This window comes from Cebus imitator, unplaced genomic scaffold (assembly GCF_001604975.1).
Source record: "Cebus imitator isolate Cc_AM_T3 unplaced genomic scaffold, Cebus_imitator-1.0 Scaffold201, whole genome shotgun sequence".
NCBI classification, from domain to species: Eukaryota; Metazoa; Chordata; class Mammalia; order Primates; family Cebidae; genus Cebus; species Cebus imitator.
Window position 1 is genome coordinate 2,317,590 of NW_016107516.1, and position 22,816 is coordinate 2,340,405.

The 22,816-nt window shown below is 40.2% G+C and overlaps 1 protein-coding gene and 1 long non-coding RNA gene across 4 annotated transcripts in view; one reads left to right on the plus strand and one right to left on the minus strand.

Moving 5' to 3' along the window:
• The window catches only part of LOC108317398, a 320,387-nt gene that overhangs the window by 51,855 nt on the left and 245,716 nt on the right, over positions 1-22,816 (plus strand). The gene's annotated exons all lie outside the window — the stretch shown is intronic.
• CD96 (CD96 molecule) overlaps positions 1-22,816 on the minus strand; it is a 104,088-nt gene that overhangs the window by 30,507 nt on the left and 50,765 nt on the right. The window contains exons 8-10 of the mRNA XM_017547832.2: positions 18,664-18,756; positions 2,328-2,396; positions 1,755-1,826 (exon numbers count right to left, since the gene is read on the minus strand). Of these exons, the coding sequence (XP_017403321.1) occupies positions 1,755-1,826; positions 2,328-2,396; positions 18,664-18,756 (234 nt within the window). The remainder of the gene's footprint in view (positions 1-1,754; positions 1,827-2,327; positions 2,397-18,663; positions 18,757-22,816) is intronic.

Consider the following 22,816-nt stretch of genomic DNA (forward strand, 5'->3'; position numbering starts at 1 on the left):
TTGCCCTGGAATCTACTGTCCTGGTTCCCTGCTCAGTCCCCTTTTTGAACTGGCGAATGGGCGACTTCCCGTGGCTCCAATCACCAGCCAAAAGGGCCCCCGGACCGGTGTATTTTGTACGGAGAACCTCGGCTCCGGGGCGCTGACAAAGCAGCCGCACGGGGCAAAGCAGCGGCGCTGGCCGGCACAACTGCGCTGAAACAGCCGCGCTGGCGACCGTGGAGCACCTCCGCCCGGGAGTTTCCTAGTCTGTGGGCAATAGAAACGCGGCGTCCACTCACCCTCTGCGCTTTCACTGGGAGCTGCAATCCTGAGCTGTTCCTAAACGGCCATCTTGGATCGTCCTCCTTGTTTTGCTTTCTTATAGAAGTCTTTTGATGAACATAAGTTTCTTGATTTTATTCTAATTTTTACATCTTTTTTATGGTTAGGGCTTTATGTCTCTTTGTTAAGCCCTTCCCTACTCCAAAGCAGGAAGAAATCCACATTTTATTACATGTTTTAATGTTTTGCTTTTGATGTAAAAATCTTAAACTGTATAGAGTTTATTTTTGTGTAACGTGCATGGCAGGGGTACATTTTATTTTTTTTTCTTGTTAATAATCACTATTTCTAGGTTCTTTTACTGAACAGTCTCCTCTTTTCACAGTAATCTGCCATGCCGTTTTGATAGACACTTAAGTTCCATTTATTTTTAGATGTCTTTCTATGCTCCCCCTTCTGTATACTGTCTTTTCAGTTCTTGTATTTGGGTACTGGGTTCACAGGTCTCTATTACATTATTCACATATTTATTAAAAGAAATATGTTAAATTACAGAGGGTCGGGCATTGACCAATAACGAAAGTGTCTCATGAATTAAATATTATGATTAATTCAAATCTGTGAGCCCAAGGCCCATCAAAGGGATAAAATAAATAAATGATGCTACTAAGAACAGTCCTGTTCATGTTCTTTTTCTCTCTTTCTTGCCTAAGGACAAGTTCCCCGAAATGAGGGAGCAAGTGGATACAAAATACTTTTAAAGGTTTTAACTGTGAACTTAAATGTTTTCCAAAGGGACACACACATTAGTCTTTGTGGCAAAGAGTCTAGCATTTAAATTCAGAGTTCTGCCTCTGTGGCATCCATTGCCTCGCTCCTTTTGTTCCTGACTCCTTCCTTACCACTTCCCCACCACACTGATCGTTGTTTTATACCACTAAGAGGCAATATATTTCTTCTTCAACCCCTGTCTGTACCTGCTAAAGCAGCACCCACAGACCCTACTGTAGTTGGCCAGATTAAAAATACAAATAATTTCTGGCCTCACGCTTGTCTCCCTCTTTTCATTTTTATTTGTGATATGAATTTTCTAGCTAGTTTGCTCTGTTCCCAGATATACTCACAGCTTGCTCTTTTAGCTTGATTGGTTATATCGTCACTCAGATGTCACCTTCCTCAGTAAGACCTTTCAAGACCACCCATTTAAAATGGCAACCCTTCACTCTTGATCCCCACTGTCTCCCTCTTGTGCTTTTTGTTCATATAACTTATCACCACTTGTCTGTCTCCCCTTCATCATAATTTGGAGCTTAGATGTTTTTTGTCCACGGATGTATTCTCAGCATCTACAACAATACTTTAAACATGATAGATGCTTTGTGAACATTTGTGAATATTATTACAACAAAGCACATAGATGTTGTTCAATATATGTGTTAGCTGAGTGACTGAAGTTCAGAGGACTCAAAGGACCCACGATTATACTTAACATTTTTTGGCCTCTGTCCCACTGGAGGTCTGGGGGTAGCCGAAGCCTCGGGTTGTCACGCTGGAATTGCTGGCTGAAAGACAAAATTATTTTCAGAATATAGCTTTTTTAGAAAGCTGTAATTTAACTTTGCTTTGATGCACAGAATTTTTAATCTATGTGACTTTTGGGAAATCTGAAATTGAAAATGTGCTTCCCTATGCAGGAACACTAGCTGGCATATTAAGCAAAAGCTCTGTAGTTTATATTTAATGCCAGCTTGTCACTAATTTGTGTTCTTTTTCTGTTCTTGTCACTAACTCAGATCACTGAGAGTATTGTGAAGACTACTTTAATATTGCCTTAAAATCCCTTGACAGATAAAAGGTACACTATAATAACAAGTCACCAACCCTTATTTTTTAAGACTGTAGAAATTATTATATTAATATAGTCACTGTAGAGTAACTCAAAACCAAGGTATTAACATCAAATGAAAAATACAGCTGTTTGCTGAAATGTCAACATTATAGAAGCAGTAGTAAAACTTGTGCTGTCTCTTTCCAATCATGGAGGAAAACCTTGCCAAACTCACATTGAGGAGTGCTGTTTGGTTTCGAGGCACTCACATCTCCAAGAGTCACTGAAGATGTAGCCGGATATCCTATTTTGAAAACAAAATTCCAAATTATTATATGTATTTACATTCATATATTTACCTGTGCCTGGAATATTAGGGTTGGAAAGAATCTTAGTGAATAGCCTCATTTTGTAAATGATGAGACGGGATCTAAAAAGAATATCCTTGTGGTTAAATAACCAATATCCAATATCATTTCTTTGCTGTTAACCCAGTTCTCCTAATTCCTAATGCATTACATTCACACTTTCAAAATATATTATTTTGGTGTCTACTGTGTGTCAGACTCTATTCTGCATGCTGGGGTTATAGCAATAAACAGTGAAGGCAGGGTCCCTGCTCTCATGAACCTTACCTTATAGTGAATTTTCACAAATACTATTGTGAAAATAGTATCTTCACATACTAAGTATGGTTTCATATTTTCTTCAGTTGTTAGTTTGCAAAGTCATTTCTCCATCTTTATACTCCATAATTGTACATTCTCTTCCTTCCCCCTTACTCCCCCCAAATGAAAGACTGATTCATATTCATTTGAAAATAGCTCTATATTTTAGAGGTATTATGTAAAGCAAGGTAGATTAAAGAAGAAAAATATCCAACCACAGTTCACTGAAGTCATGTTTATATCTCTTGGAAAGAAAAAATTTTAAATACATTTTGCATGTATTTCTCCTTTGTTCCAAAATGTATTCAAGGTGGTTTACATCAATGTGCAATGCAATAAGATAAAAGCGGAAACGGAAAATACGAACAAGGAAAATAAAGTAGAAAAAATATGTTGATTCCTGCTGAAACTTAAATGGGGATAGTGCACAAAGAGCATTTTGTGATCTCCTATGCTTTTAGTAGATGTAGGCCCCACATTTGGTCTGACCTTTCTGGTAGTAAATGCCAAGAAATAAAGAGTTCAGGTTATGTGATTGATGAATATAATAAGATAAGGCAGCATTATTATTAATACAGTTATTAAAAAAGTTATTCTTTTTATTGTAATTAGAAAGAAACTTTTCCCCAGATAGTCATAAAAAGAGCACTGTATAATGTGTAAAGTATCCTATAAAATATCTTTACAGTATGATAGCCTGTATGTTCATTCATCCTCAAGCTGTAGTTAGTGGTCAATGGCAGCCAGCTTTCCTGGTACCTCAATTCTGTGCAAGGGCATGCCTTAAATAGAGAACATAGGCAATCAAATCAAATAAATAAGTCGGCATTGTGGATTATGTATTTATAAACCAGAAGTTCACATCCAGAGGTAATCAATGATAATCTTTTTATTTTTTATTTTTTTGCAATGAAGCCCATCAGTGAACTACAAAGAGATACTTACTACACTGTGACTTCATGATTACAAGAGTCATACATATAAAATACTTAGAAGTGTGCCTGGAATACAGTAAATGCTAAAAAGTATATCTTAGAAGCCATAAAACAGGTAACTTGCAGTTTAGTTCAGATGTTGATAATACAAGCATATTCTAACTATAAGCCACTTGAATCTCCTGAGGAGTTCCACAATTGTCCCATTTTCCTTGGTCTTTATGGAAGAAAGTTGACCTAAGGTAACTAATCCCTGCTTCCTCAGCCTGGCCCAAGTTCAAGAACTACGTTCCAAAGTGTTGTACCAGAAAAGGGCTAATTGTCAGAAATGAAGAGTGTGATAGGAGGCTGGGGCATTAGCTTTATGGTAGGGTAGTAACTTCTCACTGGCAGAATCACCTACAGTTCTTCTCCTCTGCCATCCCACTGAGCCATCAGTACCAGATTCTTCTGCAGAAATTGTAACTTCTAGCTCACTGCCCCCCACCATTCACTAAAGGCTGTGTTAATAAAAAAAAGTGCACAAGATTGCTTACCTAAAGGATATGGGATGCTTTTGTAGATTGCTTTGAACTAGTATTGGAACCACATTCCTAGTCACTGTGGAATTGCTCTTTTAGTACTGAGGATTTTCCCATTGTCTGACACTAGATGACAGTCTAATAGTCGGGACATGGGGAAGGGTCGCCATTGTTCACTCGCGGTGATAAGGTTCCTAGGACTGTGCTCCACCACGCCCTCTCCAGGTGGGCCCAGTCTGTCTCTGCATTAAGAGCAGCTGTGCTTCTGGACAACTGTCTTACTATACAATTTTACTAATCTATGGATCACCAAGTGATTTATAATTTTATTTTACTCATTGAGAAGACGTTACTTTTGTTCTCTCTAAAGCAATTCCTTCAGTTACCTCTTTTCAAAATTCTGTATTGTTATGTAATTTTAAAGTTACTTCATATTCCTTTTGGGATAAGACAAGGTAAAAATATATAAAAAAATAAATTAGCTATAAGTAATTTGAACACTGTATGAGATGCTGAGATATGATAAGTTCTTCCTAATGAATAAAGATGGTTTTTTCCACCTTCTTTCCCTCCCTTCTCTTTCTCATGCTGAGAATTAACCTCCAAAAGTATTTGCTGAGAGACTTAGTAAATTCAAAAGAATTGTTTTTAAAAGTGGTGCTATGATAACAATAGTTATAATGAGAAATGTTAAAAAAGATCTAGGAAATAAACATCAAAGAACTTAATATTTATTTGTAAACTACATGACCGCTACCTAGAAATCTCAGTCTAATAAGCCACTGCCAGCAGCCTTTAAAAAGGCTTTATCTGCAAGCAACAGACACTTTTCTATGCCAGCCTGGTTGCCCACACTGGGTGCTGGCACTGACCAGGACATGTAATTTAATTCTGGCAGGAAATCACAGGAATCCTGATGAAGTATAACTTGATTGGGAATTTCATTTACATTAAAATGACTAATTAAATGTTATTTTCTGGAGGTCAGAAAATAATGTGACATAAATCGTTTCTCAAAGTTCACTGCAGGTGAAGAACTCATTCATTTGATTCTACCTATTATGTTATTTAGGGACCTCGTTGGGAGAGAAACATGCCTCAGGAATGCATGCTGCCTTAATCCTTGTGTGACTATATCTCTGCCCCGACTTAGACATCTATGTTGCTTTACCCTTCTCACACACAGGCTGTGGAGTACACTGAGGGCTGAATACATGTCCAGGGTGGGGAACAAAAAGATCAGTGATACTTAGTCTCTTAGGGAGCACAAAGTTATTTCGGTCATATTGGTCTCCAGCTGAATTTTCCTTAGGCTTTGACCTGAGGGTCTGAATCAGCTTGCACAGATTATTGAGAGATTGATCCCTTTACTGTGGGACCTCACTCATTATGTAGAAGCCAGAGTTAAAGCCATTTAGAGAACTATGTAGCTCCTAGATGAATTAAATCTACCCCTCTCTCTCCCACTTTATACCATGGTTCAAGGTTAAGGCTCCTTCACATTCCATGATCTGATCTCTAACAATCTTCACACAGTCCTCTCTTTCTACTCCCTGCACAGATTCTTTTATTTGTTCAACCAACATTTGGGAGTCTCTATATTTTAGGCATTGTGCTTGGCACTGGGAATACTGCTCTCCTGGAGTTTAAGTTCATGGAGGAGATGGACATCAACCAGAGGATCACATAAGCCAATTCAAATACCAGAATATATTAAAGGGGGGATGGCCCAGTCAGAGTCCCAGGAAAGTTTTCTCAAGGAATTTAGTGGGAGATTGTGGCCAGTGGAGGGAGGGTGGGAACTTTCAGGCAGAGGACGTAGCCAGTACAAAGGCCCAGTGTGTGGTCTCACATGCCGTGGATTACTAATAGTCATGTCTGGCACTTGTCCATTCCATTGCTGGGCTTTTACAAGTCCTCAGGAGTGTTTGTTCTGTGTGCTGAGTTGAACTGGATGTGAGAACTAGCTGGGGTGTTACCTGCCACAGGGCATATCTGAGATATCAGCAGCAACAGAACAGTGATCAAACTGTTGCACGCAGGTGCAGAAACACTGCTTATTTCTTAGGAGTTTTGTTTTGTTTTAAAAAATCCCTTCTTAGAACCTGACCTGGAGATTCTGTAACTATATAAGAACATGTCTGACTGTCTCTTGATATCATGTACAGCATTTAAAAAATTTTATTTGCATTTCTTGTAGCCATGTTTTTGAAAGATTTATATTGATCATATATTTCTGGATGTGAGACAGCTTGCTTTGTACCTTTGTTTTAAGGCTCAGTATACAACATAGCAACATCTCTTCAATATTCGATAGTGTTTTCTATTTCTATGTAGGCAAGCAATATGCCAAACTCAGTGACAGGGAGTTGATGGCTTTGTTTGCTGACTGTTTATTTCTTCTTCAATGTGAATATTTATTATTGTCAAATACTGCAAGTATCCAGAGATACACTATAATGACCCATGTTTCCAGGAAATATGAAATTTAGAGGTAAACACTACTTCACACAAAATGTTTTGTTTATACTAGTTCAGAAATAGCCATAAAGTTACATGAGGAGGTTTAAAACCTTTTTGGCCCAGTTCTATTTTAACTCTTTTAAAAATTTTCTCATGAAAATAAAAAACCCCTCTCTATGCTATCACTGGAAATTCAATTAAGTTAGAAGACAGCTTCAGTCAGCGCTGAATTGAGTGGGTAGCCAGAAACATGTTCTGAAATAGCTAATTCTGGTCATCTCCATGTGACATCATTAAGCAGAACAGAATCTTTCGACCTGTACTCTAGCCAGTCTTCCTGGTGACCTAACTGCTAGAGAAAGGAAAGGTAAAGGAAGGCTGGAAGATCTATGGTTGGTTAACTTTTGGGAAATACTAAAATATTTTCCAAACAACATAGATTTTAAAGATAATTTAATATGGACCTACTATATGCCAAATAAAAAAGGCAAGTGAGCAGCTGCAAAGTAGCTTAAGGGGAGGAAAAAGGAGAAACTGGTAACTTAAAGAAAGAGAAATAGTGATTTGGTCATTGTTTCCTCTTTCAAGGAATTTAAAATTACAAATAAAGGTCTTGATTTATTTTGAGATGGGTTTTGCTTACTGGACTCTTAATCATGACATGCCTTCTCAGACTGGACAGTGTGAGTCTTAGCTTCATTGTTGATTTTTATGCACTTTCACATTTGATTCTCAATCAGATGAACTAGATAATATTACTCTCATTTTTTAAGACAAGGAAACTACTAAAGAGGTGAAATTATCACGGGATCTTTGGGGTGTTGCTTTGCCAGCCAGAAATTCTGTGACCAGTGGTGTCTTCTGCCTGAGTAGTGCTCACATCTGCTGGGCTCATTCCACCCACTTGGCCCACCAGGCTGTGCTTGGTCTGTGCTACCAGCCTGGATCCCACACCTGTCAAGGGAGAGCCAGGTGCAGAGCAGCAAGGAGTGTGTGAACTAGTGAGCATGGGATCTGGCCACTGTGCACAGCCAGGCACACTGGCTGCTGCGGCATGGGAAACTCCAGGCACCAGCATGGGTGCCGGCTCTGTGTGAGGCTGCTGCTGGATCAGATGTCTTGCAAGCGGCTTCTGCTGCAGGCACTGGTGTCTGGACAAAGGGAACACTGTGGCACCTGAAAGCCTGACGATGCCAGGAACTGTAGCACCCCAAACAGGGTGTTACAGCCCTGGCCCAGGAGGCCCTTAGGTCTGGGCTCCCTGAAGGGCTACAGGCCTTCTCTCCTCATTACTTGCAATGTGGTGAGCAAGTGGGAGGTGTGTTTCAGCCCTGCTGTGTTACAGCTCTTTCAGTCCCGCCATTCAGTAGGTCCCAAGTTCTTGTCTTTCATCTAAGAGGAATGAGGTATGCAGACAACTAGAGGGTGAGCAAGGTGAAGGGGAGTTTCACGGAGCAACAGAACAGCTCTCAGGAGACCTAAAGTGGGTAGTTCCTTTCCACAGGCAGACTGTCCCAGTGAGTGTCCAGCTCTCAGTGGAGAGGAGACCTGTAGTGGGTAGCTCCTTTCTCTAGACAAGTCCTCTGGACGAGGAGACCCATGGTGGGTAGCTCCCTTCCATAGCTGGTTGTCCTGACTTCTCTCTGAGTCTGGCTGAGTCCCCGTCCTGACTTCTGTCTGAGTCTGGCTGAGTCCCCGTTTTTTCATGGGTTCAGAAGGGAGAAGGCACATGGTGATTGGTTCGTGGGAGGCCATGGTGGGGGGGCTGGAAAAGGCACTATCTGATTGGCCCAATGGTCATCAATGAAGTTCTCACTCCAGCCATGACCTTCACCTGGAACTGGCAGCCTGACTCCCTAGCTTCAGGCTATCCCTGGCCCAAAGGTGAGGTTTTGCTGGGGACCTATGCCTTTCCAGACATATGCCTTGCCTGCAGCCAGCTGCCCTCAGCTCAGCCCAGCCACTGCCTCCCTCCTGTGCTCGTTGGTGCCCAAAGTCCGGAGGCAGAAGATGGGGGACCGGTGTGTCAGTACTGTCCTAAGCATGTACATACTTGGCCAGATTATGACAGTGCCTTGGCTCGGCCACAACTTTGCTCCAAAATTGGAGCAGGTGCCAGGAGTGGGGAGAGTCCAGGGAGTTGGGGGCAGGCCCTTCTGAGCCTGTGGGAGTAGGGGTGTTCTCAGGCTTCTGAGAGCACAGGGATGTCCGGGTCCAGAGTCACAGCTGGGTGGTGGCAGCTGCCCTGAGTCTAGGGCTCCTGCCCCACCAAGTCAGTATGGGGCAGGCTCCTGCCTGTTCCCAGCCTCCATGAGCTCCAAAGTCCCAGCTATGCCTCCTCCACTGCAGCTGGCATCCTCCCAGCAGCTAGTCCATTCAGGCAGCTGCTGCCATCAGAATGACTTGCTCTAGGCTACAGAGCTAGTAGGTGTCAGAGATAAGAACTGAACCCAAGCCTGTCTGACACTAAAGACTATTCCATTCTGGTAGCCTTATCCATGTAGTTAGCCTTGCTGTGGCATGCATCATCAGAACCAGGGCCTAGCCACAGAAGAGCTCACTCATGATGTCTAGCACACAACCTCCCAGAACAGCAAGCCTTTGATAGCTTCTCTTCCTGTCCCACCATTACCTTTCATAAGACTGCCCAGACTTCAGCACTAGCCAGATGCCTTACGGAGCCTTCTTCTGCATTCCCTAAAGCCTTCCTTTGTTAATCTCTGCTTTTTTTGTACTTAAAAAAATTTCTCCATTTAGAAAAAATTTGCTGAATTATCCATACTTATTGATAACCATGTGCTATCATTGTTCGAGGTAATATAGGTGTGTCAGTAGACAAATCAGACAGAAAGCACTGCCCTCATCAAATTTACTTTTATTTTTGTGGAGAGGAGCCAAGCAGGTAACTTACAGAGGATGTTAAAATGTGCTGTGAAGAAAATACAGCCAAAAAAGGGGACAGGAAGTGGGGTGGGAGGCAGCTGCAATTTTAAATAGGATGGTCATGGAGTACCTCATTGAGAAGGTGGTGACATTTGAACAAAAATTTGAAGAAGAAGAGGGTGTGATCCATCTAGATATTTGGGGGAAGTGTTTTTCAGGCATAGGAAATGAGGGAAAAGGCCCAGAGATGAGAGCAACCCTGGCATGTTGAAGAAACAGCTTGGAGTCCAACTTGGCTGAGCAAAGCAAGAGTCGGGGAAAGTGCCGTTGTGGGGATATGACAAGTAGGGTATCATGTGGCTGTTCATGCCAACTGTAGATTTCTGCTGCTCTTCACTGCCCACTTCCCTCCTCCCTTCACTAGGCCTTGGTCCTTGTGAGCTTGGTTTTGTTTACATCAGCATACATCTCAAGTAGATACGTAATTCCAAACTTGGATTATTTATTTTTATTAAAACACACACACGCATGCATGCACACACATCCCTTAGACAAAGACAGACTGGTTAATCAGCCACTCTATTTTTTTACCTTGTGTTGTTACTGTATTCCCAAATTGATCTACAGGGTCTAATAATAGAATACAACCTGTTGACACTTACTGTGAACCAAGTGCTGTAGTAGGTATTTTGTTTGCTTAGTTTCTTCTGTTGTTTTAATCACCCTTAGAGGAAGGAACCACCCAAGCGAAAGCTTTCTCTTTTCTCCATTCTTCTGTCTCCCTTCATGTTCCTTGAGCATCCTCACCTTTGGCCAATGCTTTTAAAACTCAGTGTTTATTTTCCATCCACCACACTATTGCTAAGAACTACAGCTTTCTGAGGATCCCATCAGTGCATAAACCATCACCTCATCATGTTGCTTCATTTTCACTTTATTTCCTTTAACTCTTCAATGGATAATGCCGAACACAATTTTTAAATGGAATCCTTATACCTTCATTTCAGATGAGGTCCCAAAGGTTAAGACCCTTAGTACAGGGCATGAGCAGTCTCACGTTGAAAGCAGAGTTCTAGCCCACTTATGCAGGACATGTGAGGCATGTGGAGTGGGGGCTATCAGTGCTGGTCCATAATCAGCCGCAAAGCTGTGTGGCAGGGTGGGAGCAGTCTGGCTAAGAGTTCCTTTGAAGGGTCCTCTGCATTAGGCCCTCCCTCGTGGAGGAGATGAAGAAGAATCCACTCCTTCTCTTTAGCCCAAGTGAAGTGTGGATCTGAGAGAACAACTCAGATCTCTTGACTTGTGTGTCCTGGAATTTAGGACAAAGGGCCTTGGTGCCTCACTTAGGCTGGAGAGGAGCACTTCCCCCATAGAACAGGCAAAGGTGCGTATTTTTTCCAGACAAAATAGGGTGCCATGAAAAGAATCTCACTCGGGAGGAACACTTAGAGGAGCAAATAAGCCCCCAAGAGGAGCTGACCTTCAGAAGTTTAGAGGCTGCAGGGAGAAGTAAGCAGAAGACCAGAAGAGAGGCATGGCCTGCACTAAGGGACAGCAGCAATAGGACAGTCAGGGATTTCTGAAAAATCTGCCCAAGTGCCCCATGAAGTCAATATGGCAATTTTTATTCTCCTCCTCCAGAGGGCGCCCAAGTCAGATTACAGCCAGCAAGGAAGGTCCTTCCTTCCTTGTCTCTCTCCTCTTCTCCTTACCCCATTCCTCATAAAGGGGGGCCCAAGCCAGCAGCTAGGAGTGGAGGAGAGGATGGAGCCAGGCCAGGAAATCAGAGACATCCCCCGTCTCTTCCCTACCCCCACCTCAGGTATCCCAACCTTTCCAAGCTGAGCTAGACCCACACTTGGGGGAAGGAGAGAAAAGAAGTTCTAGACTCAATTAACTTTTTTGAGTTTTGACACTACATTTGACAAGAGCTTTTAATTATTGACACAAGTCTACATTTGACAAGAGTTTTAAATTATTGACACAAGTCTGTTCTTGTGGCTGAAAGGGACCAGATGACATTTATTATATGAAAATCACCAAAAAAAAGCCAAGAAATTTGTCTGAAATTTCTTTTAGAGGACAAGAAAAAATTATTCAACATAGCTCATCTGAACAGAGAAGAATGGAAAAAGTTAAAATTATTTTTTGCTAACTTATCCAGTCTAGCTTATTTAATCAACCAAGTACAAAGGTAAAAGTTATTTGAAAATTTCAAGCAGCTGGTTAACTTATCTGGTTAGTCAGACTACGTTATCTAAGATTTTGCCTTATTCTAATGTAAAACTGAACCTGCAAATTTAACTTGTTTTCTCAAATAGAAATATTTCCATTTGACCTTTCATCTTATCACTATAGAAACTACTGGCATAGCACAGACTTAGACTTATCCATCTAGTCTCTGGACAAATGTATAATTGCTCTCCATCAATTTGCCTGCAGCACAAAGAGCTTTTAAACACAGTAGTGACATTAACTGGACAATACAGGCCTTCAACTACATCTAAACACATTTGAATCAGCCTCATCAATCTGCATGGTCAGGAGAAGGTGGGCACTGACCTTCAGCGCAGTGTAAAGGAGACATGTGGTGTGAAATCCTAAACTCTGCATAACATTGTCATGTGGGAGGCAGATTGTTTAGGCTATGTGCTGACTAAATGGGGAATAATAATGCGTATTGCTGGATTACTGGTCCAGAAAGGGTTTCAGGACTCCCTTGGGGAAGATGACAGTAAGCAGGACAGACATCATCACGCATCATGTGGTGAGCGTGTAGATACTCAATAATTATGAAATAAACTGAAAAATAGGTCATCTGATAGCTTTTACCCCAAGGAACCTCACCCCAAAGGGGAGTAACTGAATAGATGAATACCCAAAGTAAACTAGTCATCAGGAAGGCTAACCTTGACTTATGGGTGACAGATATGGAAAAAAGAAATTCTTTTAACAGTGTGTAATGTGTGCCCCAGGTGGAAAATGGTGAAAAAGATACAATGAACATAATTTTCTAGGACTCAAGGAGAAACACTGGAGTTTTGTATGGATTCTCTAGATTCATATCTACAGTGAGAATTATATAATAGTGTTGATGGGGCCGGCTACAAATGGAGGAGGGGTTTCTCTAATTTATTTCCATATGAGGAAATGTTAGCTTCACTCTCAGATGCTGCATGTCTTAGGAAAACACTGGTCTAAAAAAGGGAGAGATTAATGTAAGCATAGCTGTCATGTTTGACCTTTTCCTTAGACCTATAACAGCTTCACACCACAAGGGATTTATTCAGTGTCTAAAGACATTTATTGAGCACCAACCAGGTACTCTCTGAGGCAGTAAGACTCTAGGTCTGAAGTCTGTCTGGGCTCAATCCTGGCTCATCTACTTTCTGCATGACTTTGGGAGTGACTTAACCTCTTCGTGCCTTAGTATCTTCATCTGTAGAGTGGGATAATAGTACCTAAGTAATTGTGTTGTTGGAAGGATTCAATCAGAAAATACACTTACTAGTTTAGAACAGTCCATGCACGTTGGAGGCAACCAACAAATATTAACATTATTGCTTAGTATTATTAAACAATCATGGCAGTTGGTAAACATTTTTATGTAATTGCTAGGAAACAAATGGAAAGGTCCTTGTATGATTGCTCTCTGCCAACCTTTTATTTAGCTCCTGTATTTAGACAGACAATCCTGGTGAGGCTCCTGTTGTAGCACTCTCCATTTCTACAAATGCCCATTCTAGTTCAGACCATATCATTTTTTTAACCACCTTCGTGATCATGGAAAATAAACCATTTTAAATCCATATCATTTAGTCTTCTTGCTCCCTGCTCTTGCATCTATCACCTGCCTTATACATAGCTTCTGTTTTCCTCATATTTTCCCATATACTAAAAAAGCCACAGGGGCTATTTGTTGTTCAGATCATAGCCCCAACTCATGGCCCATTAGTTGAAGCTCATCTTTACCTTGTTCCACCTCACCTAATCAACCCTTAGCTGTCTCCCAACAAGCCATGTCAGAACTCCTGCTTGCCTTCTCATGTCCTGCACTCATTATGCTTTATGCCTTTGCTTATGATGAGAATGTGAAGATCCGCTTCTCATCTTTCTTCCTATTGACCTAAGTCAATATTTTCTTCCAGACCCTGTGTGCAGACTTCCCTGATCCTCCTTCCTTTACACCAGCACTCATTGACTTTTCTTACTTTTCTGCAGCAGATACATGTTGATAAAGGCAGGAACTATTAGACAGCAACTGAGGTGCTCTGTTGGCACCTGAAGACAGGCATGGCATGACTAGCAAAGGGGTCAGAAGTTGCTGTCACAAACAAATCGCTGGAGTCTTCTCCCTGCCTTGCAGACTCTCTCTGGTATTCCACTGTTAACATTAGAATCCAATACCCCTATCAACTGCTGAACTTATGATTTACTTTCTTCTAATCTCATCTAATGGCATGTCTTCCGGGTTGATCTCCCACCATTTCTGACATGTTCACTCATAAATCAGTAGTTTTCCTTTAGTCTGTGCTCCTCAGTGCCTGATCATCCACATGCTAAGGATCAGCTGTGTCTACCTGAGGTGCTGGCTGAGGGTTAGAGTCAGACTGGACCTAGTATTTTACTCTAAGCACCCAGGAGTAGAAAGACCTAGATGGTAAGAACCAGCTAAGTCATTAGAAAGGACTTAATATTAAAGTCAACATCATCATGGGTCATGTGCAAACAGAACAGTTGGAGACAGAGCCAAAGGGACTGGTGGACACTAAAATAAGAGTCACGGCAGGTGGGTCACACAGGATTGTAAGCTCTGTAAGCCACAAGAGCCCTGCCTGTCTTGTTGATCACTGTAACCTAGCACCTCAAAAGTCCCTGACACATTGTAGGCACTCCATACTTATGAGTTGAATAAATAAATATCTTGGATGATTGCTATACCAGTTGGCATTTCTGAGGACTGTTTTCTTAGGCTACGTAACTCTTAGCCAAGTGAGAGCCAGTGAATTGAAAGTCACAGGGCTCTCTCCTCAGAGCGACAGAAGCTCCTGAATTGTGTCTGTACAGCCCCACCCTGGATTCATCAGGTGTCTCTGATTGTTCCACATGGACTTGTCTCATCTTGCCACTTAGCTTGTCAGCCTGTCTTTTCCTAGAACTGCACTGAGAATGCAATTGGGACTCGGCAAACACTAATTGGTTCAGGCTGAATTGAGCTGGGCTTCCCTGGGTAACTCTTACAGTTTGTTATGGGTTATTAAGCCCTCCTCTCCTCGTTAAAGAATATTGCTTTCATGACCTCCAACATTTGTTTAAAAAATATCCTTTCATTGAGGAAAAATTAAGAACTGGATGCCTGCAGCCAAACATGCAGCTTTGTAATGATGACTGGATTATAAAGCTCATTACATCTTAGAATTTGGAATGAAACCATAGCCTTTGAAGTTGGCTTCCAGGACATGCTTCATCTCACTTCCTTTTTTCAAAAAGCATGCAAAGGTGAATCCTACCAGCTTCTGAGGCAGGAAGTCATTGTATCATTTTGCAATTACCCTCTAATCTGCCAAGACAAAATCTGGATTTTTCAATAATAATTCAGTGACTATTCCGAGAAGATAAGTTTATTTAGACATAATCTGCCACTGGTTTAACATGAGTTTTTTTTGACATACAAAGTCAAACAAAGTGATTCCAAACATAATCTATTGTTGCCATCTTGACAGAAATCCAGGTTTGATTTTGTAAAGTAAGCAACTCCTACTGTAATCACACCTAAACCTTGATCTAAAACAGGGTTTCTTGGCCTTGGCACTACTGACATTTTGAACCGAAGAATTCTTTGTTGTGAGGGCTTTTCTGTCCTGTGTTATACAATGTGTAGCAGCATCCCAGGCCTCTACATGCTAGATGCACCCTCCCACCCTCACTGTGACAACCAAAAATGTCTCCAGGGACTGTCAAAGGTCCTCTGGATGGCAAAATTACCCTGGTTGGCAACCGCTTATCTAACACAATCCTCAGGTCCAATGCGGTGGGACTTTGTTTTATAGAGGTCTTGTGATTCTGCACAGACCTCCCAACTATGACGTCTTAGTGTGATAGTAGACCAGATAGCATTCCCCACCCTGCTTTTAAACAAATATGTTACTTGACTTTGCTTTCTTTCCTTCATTAATACTAAACGTATATTCAACTGTAGGCTTCTTAAGTGTAACAACTGCTTTCTCTTGCTTAAAATTTTGTCACAGAAGTAAGAATTGTGTTTGGTCTGTTATAAGCACTTAGTGTATGTAGACTAACCTTATAAAAATTCAACCAGAAGAAATTCATGCCTGCTTTTAACTAGAAGAATATAAATGCCATGAAGACATTTTTTTTTTCAGTTTTGTTCATTGCTGTATTCCCAGCACCTAGAAGGGTACCTGATACATAGTGGGTGCTCAATAAATATCTGATGATTAAATTGTACCACTTTCTTCCTAAAATAAAGTTGAATGAGGTACTTCCCCCATTTCATAAAGGATGGCATTTGGAGTCCTTAAGCTGGGGCTCAAGGCTTTGTTTAGTTTGCATTTTCCAATCTGCATCCCTGCTTTTTGGTACACTATGCCACCTCTTTATCCAAGCTTATCTACAGATGCTTTCTCAAATGCCCATAAACATCTTTGTCACTGCACATAATAACTGTTCACTGTTTTCTCTGTTTAGAATGTTCTTTCAAGCTCTCCACTGAGTCAAATATATACAATACATACTTCAAAGGTCAAGTTATTTCATTTCTCCTAGGTAACATTTTCTGAGCACATGAACTCATAAAGAACTTTCAAAACCTAATACTTACTGGTTTGTACCTCTCCCTGAGCATTTTAATTCTGTAAGGTACACCACTTTTCACCTTGCTATTTTGAATTATTATCTTTATGTATGTTTACTTTCTCTTCTAAGTAGACTGCAACCTTTCTGAAGGCAGAAATATATTTTTATCTTTTTTATTTAGCATTAAATAGTCTATTGAATGACATCTGCATAGTGAAAGAACCTTATTCTTATTAATTCTTTCATTCTTTTCATTAATTATTCAACTAGCAGTTTTTGACTGCCTCCTCTGTGCTAAGAATTTTCTAGAAGGCAAAACAAATATGGTTCCTGTTCTTATGGTGTGTTTAGACCAACTGGAGAAAAAATGGTATCTAATGTGGCGAGAACTAGATTTAGTCATAAGACTGTGGTGTGAATGCAAAACACTGTCACTTAGTAGGTATGTGATCACTTAAGCTCTCAGTGTCTCAGTGTCCTCATCTGGCAAGTGGGAACAATAATGTTGGCTCTGTCTACCACTCATAGTAAAGAATATCAAACCACATTGCATTTTATGTGCAGACACTTCTAAATGACGGTATGGTAGCTTTAATTTTTTCACAGATTCTTGATACCCTTTCCTTCAATAAGTGGAGCCTAATTCTTCTTCCCTTGAGTATAAGATGGACCTGGAGACTTACTTCTAGTAGATAAAATAAAGCAGAAGTAATGACATGCAATTTTGGAGACTAAGCCGTAAAAAGGCAGTATGGCTTTTGACTTAGTCACTCTGTTTCTTGAATTATTTGATCTGGAGGAAGCCAACTGTGATATTGTAAGCAGACCTATAGAGAAGACCATGTGGTGAGGAACTGAGATCTCCCAAGTATATGCTAGAGCTTAGAAGCAGATTCTTTAGTTCCAATCAGGCATTCAGATGACTGAAGCCCCAGCCAGCAGTGTGACTGCACCTTATGAAAGAACCCAGGTTAGCACCCTCCAGCTAGGCTACTCCTGAATTTCTAACCCCCAGAAACCATATGAGACAATACATGTTTTGTAAATTGCTAAAATTTGAGGGATTTTTAATGCAGCAGTGGATAACTAATATACAAGATACTAGAAAGATTTAAGGTTTTATTATTATTGAATATGCTATTACTCATTGAATGAAAAATGCCATAATTAACTGTGGTTTATTACTGGTGGTGAGTTAAAAGTAGAAGAAAAAGAGGCTCCAAGAAAAGAAGAAAAGAAAAATTACAAAACATTAAGAACATAAAAAATTCAGATGGATGTGAAACTTTTGATGGGTAGTTTGCAAGCTTTTCTGCCACTTCATTTTCTGAGAAGTAGCAACTTGTGACAGTGACTGCAGGCTGGATGCCAAAGGTTACCAGGTAAAGGAATTGTTCATTCCTGCTGACTGCTTTTGTTTTATTCCATTTTCAGTTCTCATTTTGAGCTAAAATTGATAGTTTTAATTAAATGAGAAATGAGAGCCATACTTCTAATTCACATAGAATATAAGCTTTTTTTTTTTTTTTTTTTTTTTTTTTTTTAGAGAGTCACCATGGTTCTTTGTTAGACACGAAAGCCACAGACATGGGAATTCATAATTTGTTGCATCAGTGACAGCTTTTGAGAGTCACTGCCATTCCTTTGTCATAGTAATGCTGACCCAGGCTGACCTCCATTAATGATGCCTCAGATGGGAGGAGCGAATTCATAATCCTCACCAGTCAACTTTGTCAACATTAATTTGAACCAGAACACATTGAATGTTAAAAGGATTTAACCTCCTTTGGCCTATCGCCATTTACAACCAATCTCTTAAATTCCTCACTGAGAACATTGTTTTGGAGGATGACTGTCAATTTATTAACCTATTTAATAATACATGCGGAGTTTAAATTCCTCACTGAATATTTATTGACCTTGATTTTCCCAGGGCTTCAAGTAAAGGATTTTGGAAGCTGTGTTAACTTCTTGAAGCCATGAGAATAATCCTTTAATATGTTTGGGAGTTTCTTTATTGGGTGATGAAAATGTTCTGAAATTGACTGTGGTAATGGTTGCACAACTCTGTGAACATCCTAAAAACCATTAGACTGTTCATTTTAAATGGGCAAATTACGTGATGTGAATTATATCTTAATAAAGCTGTTAAAAAATAAAAACCTAATTTCAGCCAAAAAAAAGTTACAGCCGAGAAACAGGCATGAATCATGCAACTTTGCTGAAAATTTTTCTTTATCAATCTGCTTGGTTAAGTTAATAGCTCAGTATGAAAACATTCTTACTTGTAGGTGATACACTGCTGGCTGGAGAAGGTAAGGTGTCAAGGGTAGATTCTGTAACACTCAATGGAGGGTCTGTTGGGGAATTTTCAGAACCTGAAAGGATTAGAAATATATTTATAATGAACAAAATATTATAACAGAAAGATAAAATATTGACTTAGTTCCTAAATCCACTTTCCTTTATTTATTCAACATGTAACAAATCAATATTGGGGACCTATTATGTTCAAGGTTGTGGTATATAATGATGGATGAGAAAGACATGGGAGTGTCCTTAAGGTCCTATGGCCTGAAGAAGGCAGCCAAGCATTGTGTTGAGTACCGTGGCAGTGGAAGTATAGGTGGCCACAGGAGTGCAATGAAGGATCACTAGTAAAGATTAGGAGGTCTGAGAAGGCTTCCTGGAAAAAGTTACACTTAACCAAGACCTAGTAAAACTAATACAGCATTTAATATTTTGGAGTGTTTGAAAAGTAATCATGCAGTTTACAAAATCCATAAACCCACAAAAATTTTTATATCAGCAAGAGTAGAAACAATGATGAAACTATCCATTTGCATGTAACATTAGTAAACTTGTAATACTATTATGCTTTCTAAAATTTCAGCTTTTGTCATAATATTTTTGTTTGGCTACAACTTTTTCTGTGTGTGTGTGTGTGTGTGTGTGTGTGTATGTATTGGGGGAGTTGAAATAGAAGCTAGAATGTTGTTTTACTTATATTTTATATTTATGTCAATTCCTTAAATCTCCATCACTGTATTTAAAAAACAGTTATATTTGGAAGGCAATTTACAAATGCCAGAAGGCTCTATTGACTTTAGGAACATGTTTAAATGTGCTGAGATGATTTTAAAATTAGAAGATTTTATGATTTTTGTAGATAAAATGTCACTGGATACAGTGTTACACATCTGATGAACTATATCCATTATTTGGATATTTAATTACTAATTATACTACTGGTTCTATTCTGTAATGTACTTTAAGGGACAAGTATATTTTACTTACGTTATATCACTTGCTAGCACATAGCCCAGTGTGCTTGATAGCACATTCTTCCCAGTGGGAGGAATCTGTTTTTCTAAGCTAGATGCATGTATGTTCTATTCTCACTGTTGGTAGCATTGCTATTGCCATTGGCTCTGTGTGGTGCTCATAGCTGGCTCTGATCCACTACTATATGAATGCTTTGGTGCAAATAATCTCTGAGGAGATGGAGGACAGTTATATGGGAAGTATATGGATAGGTTAACAAAATGGCCATCCATTTTCTTCATGCATCCAAAATAAGTTTAAACTCTTCAGCATGACACACAAGTCTAATTATGACTTGGGATCTCATTACACTCCCAATTTCATTTCCTGATTTTGCTTATCATTTCTTCCATCTCTCTCAAATCATACCCTCTATCCAATAAGAATATTTCAACCCAATTTCTCAAGCATAATATTCTCTCTGTGACTTCTAGGACCTTTTGGTCTTAGTTTATATGGTTTCCTGGCACTTTGTTATCTGCAGACTTCCCTGAATGTACCTTTTCAAGCTGAGGAAGGCCGGGGATCTTTGCGATGTGCTCATCCCTCTGTGTTTACCCTAGCAAGCGCCTTATCACTCTGTGTCATTGTGTATGCCCCTCAAGAGAAGTCACTGTTTTGCTCTGCATTGTATTTATGGATTCTGGCAAATGGAAGTGGATTAATCAGTGCATGCAAATTTATTCTTAACACCGAAAACAAAAACCCACCAGCATAAAGTATGGGTCTGACAGCTGGTGGATCATAAGCAGTATCTTCCAAAGTGGTACCTTAATAAGACAGGGCATTGGCTTAGAAAATAAATGCCTAGATGTTTTTCTCTGTATATTGATTAAAATAGAGGTTGGCAAACAATGGTCTACAGTGAAATCATGTTTATAAAAATTTTATTGGAACACAGTTTTTCCCTTTTTTTTCCCATATTGTCCATAGCTGCTTTTGTGCTAAGGCGACAGAGTTGAGCAATTGTGATTGAAATTAATCAATCTACAAAACCTAAAATATATTTACTATCTGGCCCTTTACAGAAAAATGTTGCCAATTTGCCAATTCCTGGAACAGAAGATATTGGTAGGTTATGCTCAGTTTTCACAGTGGGAAACATTTATTTTTCATTGATTGAACATTTCAGTTTTAGGATACTTTTCTGCCATGTCTCATCACCAAGTGATTTTGTAAGCCGAGGTGTTCTGCCTCCTAGTGCATTAAGAAGATATTACTATAAGACATTTTGAGATGAGCACTTTGCCATGTAACAAAGGTGAAACACAGCTTTCAATATAAAATGTGGGGCCTAAAAAATCTGTCTAGTTTTAGATTAGACGGTAATATAGAAACTCTGCCTTGGTCAAAACAAAACTCAAGGGCTATGAAGATAGTGATTAAAATCTAAAAAGAAGAAATAGTTTCCCAAAACTCAAATGCAGAATTTACCAGAAACACCTCTGCCAGATTCCAGATCATTGCATTTACCATAATGTCAGAAGAGGGTAAGCTGCTGCCTAAAGCTACTTCATCTGTTCCTGGGTATGTCCACTTGAGGAGGCCTGGAAGGGCTCCCAGAACCATCCTCATGGGCAGCAGCAGCCATGGGTCTGTCCCACAGGGCAACTGGCTTAATTCTGGGGTTTCCTCAGAGTTTCTATCAGCCCTTATCTTGTCCACCTGAAATAAGACAAATCCAAGGGCTTGCTACGTCCCTTCTTCTCAAAATATAGTCCATAGACCGGCAGAATAGGTTTCTTTTAGGATCTGGTCAGAAATGCAGAATTTCAGGTCCCACCTAGACTTACTGAATCAGAATTTTTGCATTTTGGCAAGATCCCTGGGTGATTTATATGCATATTAAAGCTCTCAGTTGATACTCTCAGGGAGGGTCAGTCACGGGTATGAGGCCAGCTGCACTGAGGGGTGTCATGAAACAAGAAGTATTTGTCTGGGGTCTTCCACACCAATACACAGTGGTCCTCCTGTTCCACTATTAAGATATCTTTTTATTACTCCTCTTTTCATATGCTAAGATGCATACACATATTTACACACACATACACCTATACAACCTGTCAATGTTTAACTCTTTCTATCCCAAAGGTCTTGATCTCAACAGCTACAGTCAGAAATTCATTTAATAAACAAATCTTTGTTAAAGGTGATGACAACCCAAACATTATCCACTCCAGGAGGTATTGCACTCAACTTTCAGATGAAAACGAGACAAACTATCTCCTACCCACTCCCCAAAACAAAACCCACAAAACCTAGCTCTTTAAATCTGCCAAAAATAGACTCAGCAATGCTACGATTTTAGACATTTTGACAGGCTAGCAGGGCAAGATTTTTTTTTTTTTTTTTTTTTTTTTTGAGACAAGGCCTTGCTCTGTTGCCCAGGCTGGAGTGCAGTGGCATGATCACAGCTCAGTGGAGCTTCAGTCTTCTGAGCTCATGCAATCCTCCCACCTCAGCCTCCCGAGTAAGCAGGACTATTGACATGCGCCACCATGCCTGGCTGATTTTTAAAATTTTTTAGAAGAGACAAAGTGTCACTATGTTGTCCAGGCTGATCTTGAACTTCTGGACTTAAGCAATCCTCCCTCCTCGGCCTCCCAAAGTTTTGGGATTACAGTCGTGAGCTGCTGTGCCTGGTCCATGATATTTTTGAAAGGTTTTTTTTTCTTAGTGGTAGTTACTGTGGATCATGGGAAGTCTGCAGAGCCTGGAGCACAGAGAGCTGCCTGAAGAGCCACTGATCACCCTAACCCTAATCTCTTCCCCTTTCTGAGTTTTCTAGAATAGGAGTCACTGAGCACTAGAGCTTCTTGGGAGACTGGGTATAGGTGGAGAAGGAAGCACTTCAGTGGGTGTTACCTCACAGTCTCCAACATTATTACCCTTTTCTGGAAACAAAAGAGAGCAAAGAGAGCAAAACTTCTCTCCTTCTGTCACTAAAACTCCTGCTATGTAATATTCTTAGCATTTCTCTAATTTAACACTCAGGGATGGCAGATTTTTTTTTTTCTGTGTCTTCATCTCAGTATCTTGTCAACAATAATAGCTTGGTAAGGCAATGACTCTTGCACCACACATCAGAAGTTGACTCCAGAGATCGTAAAGCAT